Below are 10,063 nucleotides of genomic sequence, written 5' to 3' on the forward strand. Positions count from 1 at the left end.
TGCATATCTCCAGTTAATTTAAAGCCCAGGTCAAAATACAGCAACAGTCACATTATTTTGCTTATTCAGGTGTCTAAGAATATGTGTGTTGGTGTTCAGCATGATGGATGGTGGTCTAAAACATGTCAGTATGAATTACTAAGGCAAAATTCAACAACTTAGTGCACTGATCAGTGTGGTAGGAGGCTGATAGCACTCAGAGCTATGACTGATCAGCACTACACCCACTTCAGCTTCAGATGAATGGAAAACATCTCCCATGCAAATACAAGAAATATTGATATGGTTGGTGCTAAAAGGCACAGATGCATGAGGATACAAATGCAATCACCTTCATGCTACTGGATGTTGGTTATAGTTTTACAGTGTTGATCAAAAGCTCTGATAAAGCTCAAAGACACATTTTCCCTCTCACTGTTTCCCACTCAAGAGTGTAAACATAAAGCCTATTGCGTCATACCCCGCGTTCCCTGACCGGGGTGCTTGTTTTTTGACCCACATCGAGCTCTTACTCGGCAAAATAAGTCTTAAACCTTTAAAAAAATATCGGATTCAGATGTATTAAGTCTTTGTGAGTGCTTTCGGTGTTTATTTTAGCTCGGTGTCACATCAGCTTTAACTGATTCTTGAAACAAAACACCGCCTCTCTCCCCTCCCCCCACTCACTAACGGCTCCCATTCACATTTGCTCAGACACCGCAGAGGATTTGCACAATAGGACCATGTGACCTGACTGTAGGAGACACAAACCATTACATCAGTCCAGGATGTTGGCTGAAAAAAGAGAAAATTAAAGGGGAAGCGACCATTTTTATTAGCGAGCGGTCAAAAACAAGACACGGCGAACCTAAAACAGCAAAGGAGGCTGTAACGGTGATTGCGGTGTCAGTTAAATCTTAAATAATATTAACGTTTTTTGCATTTGTGGGTGTATTTTAACCTCAAATCAGTCGCTCACTCAATTAAAAAACGATTCTCAGTAATTATATGTTCGCTTACAGACTAATCACTGCCACTGTATCATTAGAATAAACGCAGTGAATCTAATAAATATGTATTTTTTTGTTATTGTTGTTGTTTTTAAACATATTTTATCAGTTAGTCGCCCTAAAAACATTCCGGTCTCTTTAAATTATTCTCCCACGTTAGTATTTAAATATGACTAATCTGCATCCTGTGTTCCGATTGGTCCGTGTCGGCTTGGCGGGGCGTGGTTCCGCGCGCTGGTGACGATGTGATTGGTCGGCGTAGACGTTACGTTTTGGTATAAAAGCGGTCTAAAAATAGAAACGGTCTCATTCCTCTCTAGGCTGTTGTTGGGGCAGGGGCAGGGTACGGACGGTAATACAACCGCTTAATACGACCCAGTAACACAAAATATTAGTATTACGTTTTTTGGAGAACAGAGCTGTTACTGTCGTGTTTATTTAACGTCTCAGATTCATGAAAACAGGAACGTAACTAGAGAGGACAAAGAAATCCAATAGTAGAGGAATAGTGTTTTTAAAATACTGCTTGATTTTGTTTACAGACTACGTGAACAGTAGTGAGTTTTTTTTTTGTGGTTGTTAAGCCCTGTTGGACGATTTCTGGTCATTTTTGGGGTGGACAATGCTTCAATGAGACTCAAAGTCGATCGGGAACAAACGTGTCAACCGAGAGCCTCTCTGACTGGAGCTGAACTTTGAAACTACTCGACTTGTTTTGTGTATTGGTGAATCCAGCCTAAAGATGGAGTATAAAGTGGAAGCCCATCGGATAATGAGCATCTCCTTGGGGAAAATTTACAATTCCCGAGTTCAACGTGGAGGCATCAAGCTGCACAAAAACCTCCTGGTGTCTCTTGTGCTCCGGAGTGCTCGCCAAGTGTATCTGAGTGACTACTACGGCGGGGTTTGCCTTAACGCCCAGCATGTGGAGGCCAAGGAGTGGGAGCTGATGGATGGCGACCAAGAGAAACTCATTCCAGCCTCTGAGGAATCCCTGCCCTCAACGACCGCCTGCGACCAGACGGAGGCTGCTGAGGTTCCAGAGGCCCCTCAGCCTGAGGAGACTGACTCCAGCTTGGCTGTGGAAGGCCCTGAGGACCCCTGCGAGGCTGTGGAAGGCCCTGAGGACACCAGCTCCACCGAACCTCAGGCAGAGCAGGAGAGTTCTTCCTCAGTGGACTCTACTTGTGATGTTTCTGTGCCATCTCCTGTGGTCAGTGAACCTCAATGTGAAGCTAAACAAGCCACGGTGAGTTCTTTGGACTGCGAGACAGATGCTAACCTCGCCATGTCCGCAGAAGGGAATTCACACCAACCACCGAAAGCTCACTCTTGTTCAAACAGGAAGCGGAGTGCTGAGAAGAAAGCCAGCCATGGCTCTCCTGTAAAACGGACAAAAGTGACTTCCTCAAATGCCGACGAGGAGGAAGCAGAGGAGATGGACACGAGCAACGTCTCCAATCTTATTACAATCTTTGGCTCTAGTTTTTCTGGACTTTTGAGCAAGGACAACTCTGAGCCTGAGGCGGAAACTGATGAAAGTGACTCGGGGTCGGGGCAAATCTGCTGTGACCAAATGCTGAAGAACCTGAACCCTTGGAACACAGCCATTGTGGCTTTTTAATAGCTATGGAACTTGGGTGGAAGTGTGGTTTTAAAGGAGGAAAAAATGTGTAACCTTCACACATGGCCGTTTTGTGCTGTGCTTCTTGACTGGGTTCTCCCTGTAACACGTGGTGAGGCGTGTAATGTGGCATGGGACTTCCCCACATGAGTGGTGCTACCGAGCGCAAACCGGGCCTGGTGTGTTTGGGCATGTTTTTGTAAAGGAAAGAATGTGAACATGCTGGTACTGCTACTTAAAAAGCGGGCATGTCAAAAGGAATGAGGCCACTGAACAGACCTTGAACATTTACAGGCCTACGGTGGGGGGGTTCGGTAACTTTAACCAGCAGCTTGAATGGATGATACGTGTGAAATGTTATGACATCTGTACAAAGTTAAATGTTACACTGATGTTAGTACTGACTACAACAGTCTACCAGGCCGAGGCTGCTTGTCTTTGTTTTATAAAGACTTGTACATTGTTCTTGTACATATTGTTTCTGATGTTGCATTATGAATCTATGTATTTTGGTATTTACTATTATGACAATTACGTGGTCATCACGTATTAAAATTTTGTGAAATTATGATTCTTTTTCTAATCTTTATTTCAAGCGACACAGTTTGAATGGCACACATTTGGATCACACAAACCATTTCGGCAACCGAAGCTAGACTTAAGTCCAACGTTGTTGAGGAATCTGTTGGCAGAAGTCTCAAATGAGTTCCTGCTTTGAGAAACGTCACTCGAGTTTCGATACTGATGTAGCTTGTTTTTTTATGACTACTGTCAGACCATGACTCAGACCTGCTGCACATCTTGGGTGCCAAAGTCATAAAGAAAATTCCAGTTATTAATCATATAAGTGCACTGTTGTAAGAACTCCCACACTTACTTTTAAAACTCTGCTTTGACCTAATCAGGCAGAGGACAATAGCCATGAAAAGGGCAGAAATGCTTAGTGCTCAGGCCCTGTTCTGCTGAAACACTTTGTCTTCAGCCAGTTTTCGCTGCGTGTTGTAAGACGAGCCATTGTGCCCTGAAGCATGCGTGGTATGTGGGATTTAGTTTCAGTCCAGACTCCAAGGCCCAACTTGACTCAGGCTGTTTTAACATGATAAACATTACTTCTCAAAACTGAACATGTTCATATCTCCCTTAAAGTTTTAGAAGGTACTATTAATGGTTTTCCACATTTTGATGAACATTTTAGTCATAAAAGTACTATTAATCATGTGGACATATGTTCGGACGTAAACATTTGGTCAAACTACATGTTTGTGTTCAATTTAACACAAAAATGCACATCCTTTATGGAGAATATACCTCTGGACACTAATGTACAGTTAATAAAGTGCTAAATTTAGCACACTGGCAAAAACAATGTTTTTCCCCTCACCTCAGCAAATAAATAGGAATTCTGCACTAAAATGTGCAGAAATGGCCATTAAAGTTTTTTTTCTCTGTAGAGGGTGAGTTAACTTATTTTCACTTAGAATATGAGCCCTATTCAAACTCTTGCTTCAAAAGAAAACACAACTATTTAGACCCAATGTCCAGAACCAAACAGCACGCTCAACATACAATTCCCTTGAGATAACAACTTTGGCTAAACTTGGCATAGACGTGAGCAGAGTCCGCCAGGCCGGGTTTCATGTCTTGTACGGTCGCATTCTTTCGCACGACCATGGGTAGCTATTGATAGAACCGGCTCCCCGGAGGGAAAAAACAGAAGCATGACTAAAGCTGCTGTAGCCCAGGCCCTGTGCAGAATGTGGGTCAGTCAAATCCCAGCCCCTTGAGTCAGCTGACCACAGCCAAACCAGTTCAGCTATACAGCACTTTCAGATCATGAGATCATGCAGGAGTGACTGTGTAATACTTGCTGGGGAGCTTGTAAGATAACCTGATAGCAGGGTTTTTTGGTTTACTGTTTCCTTGTTACAGTTTGAGCAGTGTGGGATTTTTTTTAAAACTAGGGTTTAGGACTAGACTAGCTAGCCCAAGGACTTAAAAGCTCATTTGAGATCATTTGAGTTTCTTTGGTTACATGTTGTAATAGGTTTGGGTTCCTAGTTCAGGAATTTCTCAGATAATCTGAGATCTTTCTTGGTTCCTTGTAATAGATTAGGGTAAAACAGCTATTTTAAAAAAACTTTTATTTTTTTATTTTTGTCCTTTCTTATAGTTCAGAGTTCAAACTTCTTGTTCCTTGAAGTGTAGGTTTAGCTTGAAAGCTAATTGCTAATCTTTTCTCTTTTTTTTGTTCTGATTAGTTCCTAGTTTGGGGCTGGAACAGTAGGTTTAGGAACTTGTGAATTGATTTTGATTGATTGATTGATTGATTTATTTTTGCTCTTTGTAAAAGTTTAGGGTTGGACCTGCTAGCATAGGACCTTGAAAGCTAATCTAAGATTTTATTTTTGTTCTTTTAAATAGTTCAGTTTGTGACAGCTAGTTTGGTAGCTTGATGATTTTTCCTTTTTTTATTTATAACATTTCAGTGTTTTGAACAGCTAGTTACTAATCTAAGTAAAATACTAAGTAGCTGCTAGCTTGGGAGCTAACATCAGGTTTTCTTCCTTTCTTTCTTCCTTTTTTTTCTTTGTAATCGTTCAGGTGTTGGAACTGCTAGCTTGGGATCTTGAAATATAATCTAAAATATCTAGTTTTTTATTTTTCTTTATAATATTTGTGTTTTGAATAGTTAGCGTAGGAACTTCTAGACTAATCTAAGTAAACTAGTCTTGGAACTGCTAGGCTGAGAGCTAACGTCAGGACTTTTTTACTTTCTTTTTTCTTTTCTTTGTAATAGTTAAGAACAGCCAACGAACCTATAAGCTAATCTAAGGCCCTTGTTTTTCCTTTGGTTCCTTGTAATGGTTCAGGATGAGCATAGCTAGCTTCTAGCCACAGTGCTGGCTATTGTGGAGGTGAAGGCCCTGACTTACTGTCTAGTTTAGGATTTACATGTCTATACATGACTAACGGTGATGTAGCCGCTGTGGGTTTTTTTGTTGGGACATGTGCTAGAAGGGCCAAGAAGGAAGGTGCAAGCGTACACACGCCTGGTCCAGTCCAGGCTAAACATGTGCAGCTGTCCTTCTCCATGTTCTTTGCCAGATCCTCGCTCTCTCTCCCTCTCTCTCTCTTTTTCTCCTGCATTCCTCATTCCTGGAAGGAAGAGGGAGAGTAAAAAAAAAGTGTGATTGCGAAAACGTTTCCTGTCGATAGCCACAGCAGGAGTGCGTGTGTGTCTGGAATGTGGGGTCTCGGGAAAGGAATGTCAGACAATGGTTCATATGATTCAAACCATGCTTGTACCGAATGCTTGCAACACTGTCAGGAAGGTTAAAGAACATTCAAAAGGATTCATTTGAACGTACACGGGTGGTGATAAAATATGTACTTTGAGTAGATGTGGACAAGAGCTCCAGAGCACGCTAGGCTATTTTAGGCACCATGAATGATTTATTACACTCTAAGAGCTCCGGTGTATTTCTCTCCCTCTCTTTCTTTTTTTTTATATATTGTGGTCACTGCTGCCCTCCTTTCACAAGAGGAACTGGGAGCAGTCCAAAGAAAACACCCATCTGGAGACATGTAGAGACAAGATCTGCCCTAACGGGGCCTTTGTTATGAGAAAAAGAAGAGTAAAGAAACATCTCGGCCTCTCCACTTATTCAATGAGATGGATCTCACCGAGCCCGGAGCTCAATTGCAGTGACCCATTGAGCAATTAGTCACCTATCTCATCAATCAGTTCGCCTTGGACGACTGAATGAAACAGTTATCCAAGGATACAAATGAGCTTCCACACTGATATTTATCACAGTACACAAAGCGTACTTCAGATTTAGCAGCTCAGTCTACAGTCAGGTGTTTTTGTTTTTTCGATAGGCAGCATGTGACTGAAGGGGGGGTGGTGAATAAAGCCACACTGGCCACAAGAATTCGCATGAACCAGAACGAGGAAAAAAATAGTCCTTATATTTACGCTGCACTTAATGGAGTCATTGTCTGTTCAAATCACTTGCAGTCTGAAAAGGCGTTACCAGACCTGATCAAAGCTGACAAAATACAAGCAAACAAACCATCTGCCGTCCGCCAAGGATCAGGCTTCCCCACATATTAACCTGCCAGGCCATGTCCAGTTTGCTGTTTGTGTTTGTTGGATGATCCACTACGTCACAGCTTATCTCAGAGATTATGCTGGTTGACCTGCTGAATTTCTTACATATACATATGCTGGGAATCTGTATTCCTTGCTTTTATGGATGGGATTGTATGAACATTTTGATGTGTGTCCTTATTTCAGTCAACATTGTCCACATTATTAACTGTTAAAATATACAACAATTTGAAAAAGCACTTACATTGAATCATTTCGCCAAGCATATTACACTCACTGAACACTTTAATAGGTACACCTACTTTGTATCTACGTTTATTGCCCATTTTATCACTCCACTCAACATATAGGTGCACTTTGTAGTTCTACAATTATAGACTGTAGTCCATCTGTTTCTCTGCATACTTTGTTAGACTCCTTTCAACCCATGCAGGACCTCCACAGAGCAGCTATCATTTAAGTAGTGGATCATTTTCAGCACTGACGTGGTAATGTAGTGTTAGTGTGTGTTGGGCTGGTATGAGTGTATCAGATAGAGCAGTGCTGCTGGAACACTGTGCCCACTTATTGTCCACTCTAGTTGACACAGTTCTCTGCTTTTTTGTTACTGTGCCTTTATGACTGGTTTATGCAAACGAGTTCTTTTCTGATTGGCTGCCCTGAATTGTGCTTCATTCAAAAAGCAGTCTGAGCTGAAACACTCCTTATAACTTCAGTGTGAATGGGCGGGGCTAAACTGCTCTGGGCTGAATAGGTGGACTATGTAAATGTGAAAGTTTCTGTGACATTGCAAAAACAGTGCTTTAACAATCTGTTTTCATACATCATACTCTTATTTTTAAAAGTTTTGTTTTTCAGTGATATAGGCCCATCCCAAGAATTTTAAGTTCAAGTGACTACTTATTTTATTATATTACTACACAGGTAATGACCTGCTGGCTTCAAAATGACCAGAATCACACCTTGCCTTGGACTCCATTGGTTTTGTGCACGTATGCCTGTCTAAATCAGAAGCTGATTAGAGGTTGACCACAAATAAATAATAATTTATCTTGATATTGGCGGTACAGGCTGACCCACTTCTGACCTTCAGTATGAAGAACATTGAAACTTTGAAAATAACTGATGGGAAAATAAAAATAAGAGCTAATAGCAAACTGACTATAAACACTTGGAACCTGCCTTCGCTCCTCAGCCTCAATTACACTGAGTGGAAGTTATAACCATTCATCAACTGAAAATATTTAGGTTGCCTTTTTGAGTATGCCATTAAAAATATATATAACTTTTAAAATGTTATGAGCTACATTAACTTTAAACAGAAGAAACTGTCAAACACAATGTTTACAGTAGTATAACTGTTGGAGATGCGTTAAAGTTTCTTTACTTAATTCAATTAATGAATTTCAGCCTTAAAGGTTGACCATGTGCTGCTATCATATTGAGTTTTTATTGAACTGCTTGAATTTCTTTAACACTGGTGTAGTCATGTGTTTTGTAGGCAGACTGTAGCAGTGGGATATTTAACTGTACTGTGACATTTGGAGATGGTGATCCTACACAGAATTACCGAAATTTGAAACAGTGTGACGGTCACTGGGTTTTACCCCTCCGCATATCATTAAAAACAGTGACCCTCCCATAACTACTTGCTTTCTATTCTTTACGTACAAGTTAACTCAATTTTTCTGAATTTCAGATAAACATTTTATGTTTAAATAAAGTATATACACCTTACATATTTACAAAGATTACATTATGGCTTTAATTGAGAGATTAATGCTAAATATATATACAAAATCAATATTCATAGGGTATTTTCTGTGGGGAGGTGTACCCCAACCTCTTACCCCTACATTTACACTTGAAAATAACAACATTTTTTCAGTGTTTTTTTAAACGATGTATTTGGTTTCTTTTAAAGTGAAGCTGATTTAGATTTATCATCAGTTCAACTTTTAAATTAAAAAAAAAACTGCTCTCCTAAGTTTTCATGTCACTACCAAAACACAGTTTTAGGCTGTGGGCAGATGCTTATTTTAGCCACAGGAAGTGGGACTGCATCCCTGTACCTCACTGCCACACGGTGAGCAGGTAGGTCACATTGGCTACATTCACATTACAAGCCTCAGTGCTCAAATCTGATCTCTCTGACCCAATGGTTCACACTTGTTTAGGTATGTGATTCAAATCTGTCATTAATGTGAACGAACCGGCGTCCTGAAATGACCAGTATGTGCACATCCTTCTCAGTAACGTCACACGTATGAATCACGTTAATCATCAGCAGAAACGAGCAGAACGAGCTTCACTGAGGAGATAATTAACTCTGATGATTATTACAGCCAGACGAAGGAGAAAAAGGTGAGATGAGCTGCTTTTCCACTGTTTACAGGATTTAACTTCTGTTTGGCGCTGCTGCCATGGTAACGCTGAGTGATGGAAAAACAAGAACATGAATTTCGATCTGAGCGTCACATTACGGTCGCATGGCCACGAATCGAATAACCGATCTAGGACCACATGTGAACGTGCATCAGGTCGGATTTAAATATATCAGATTTGTGTCCACAAAGGTCTAAGAACATCCCATTAGAGCAAAAAATAAGTGATTGGTGTAGTGTAGAGGTTAACGCCTCTGCCTTCTATGCCGTAGACTGGGGTTCAATCCCCTGCCTGGGTAAGCACCCTGCACTATACCAATAAGAGTCCTTGGGCAAGACTCCTAACACTACCTGCGCCTACCTGTGTAAAAATGATCAAATTGTAAGTCGTTCTGGATAAGAGCATCAGGTAAATGTAAATTTTCTAAAATCCAAATCAGTTAAAAATCCGAAATGTGTTTTCAGCTCTGAGTCTGAACCAGTTTGGCAGAAAGATCCATACACACTCTAAACACACACAGGATCAGGGAGACAACGGCGCAGTGATTCTCTACAGGAGAAGAGAAAGAGAGAGGGAGCCCTTGCTTTGGCCCCTCCATTCATTCCCTCTGACCCCCGCTGGAGCGCAGACTAACTAAAGTCTTTGTTTGTCTTGGGAACTGGCAGAGGACAGGAGGAAGAGATGTGTGGGGGAGGGGCAGAGGGACACAGGAGAGGTGGAGAAAAGGAGATGGGTGTTGAGCGGTGGGGTGAGGGGTATCCTGGGAAAAATGCCAGCATGGGATCAGTAGCAGGCTTCCTGAAACAGGAGAACGCAGAAGTGGGGGCAGGGGGGCTATCGCCCCAGACAAGCGCAGACCACTCAGAGAACTTCAAGAATGGATATAAACGCACACAAACACCAGAACTGGTGCCCTGAGACTGATTGTAAATCTAAAAATTACAGTACAGT

The 10,063-nt window shown here is 41.4% G+C and overlaps 1 protein-coding gene across 1 annotated transcript; it reads left to right on the plus strand.

Annotated features, from left to right (window-relative positions):
• The first annotated feature begins 1,304 nt into the window (after positions 1-1,304).
• ier5 (immediate early response 5) lies at positions 1,305-3,184 on the plus strand. The gene has a single exon (XM_017701238.2). The coding sequence runs from the start codon at positions 1,732-1,734 to the stop codon at positions 2,611-2,613; it is 882 nt and encodes a 293-aa protein (XP_017556727.1). The 5' UTR covers positions 1,305-1,731; the 3' UTR covers positions 2,614-3,184.
• Positions 3,185-10,063: the final 6,879 nt, after the last annotated feature.

Source organism: Pygocentrus nattereri, chromosome 15 (assembly GCF_015220715.1).
Source record: "Pygocentrus nattereri isolate fPygNat1 chromosome 15, fPygNat1.pri, whole genome shotgun sequence".
Taxonomy (NCBI): Eukaryota; Metazoa; Chordata; class Actinopteri; order Characiformes; family Serrasalmidae; genus Pygocentrus; species Pygocentrus nattereri.

Bases quoted from the DNA above. Each gene is read 5' to 3' on its own strand.
- ier5 (XM_017701238.2), top strand. From the start codon at position 1,732: ATGGAGTATAAAGTGGAAGCCCATCGGATAATGAGCATCTCCTTGGGG.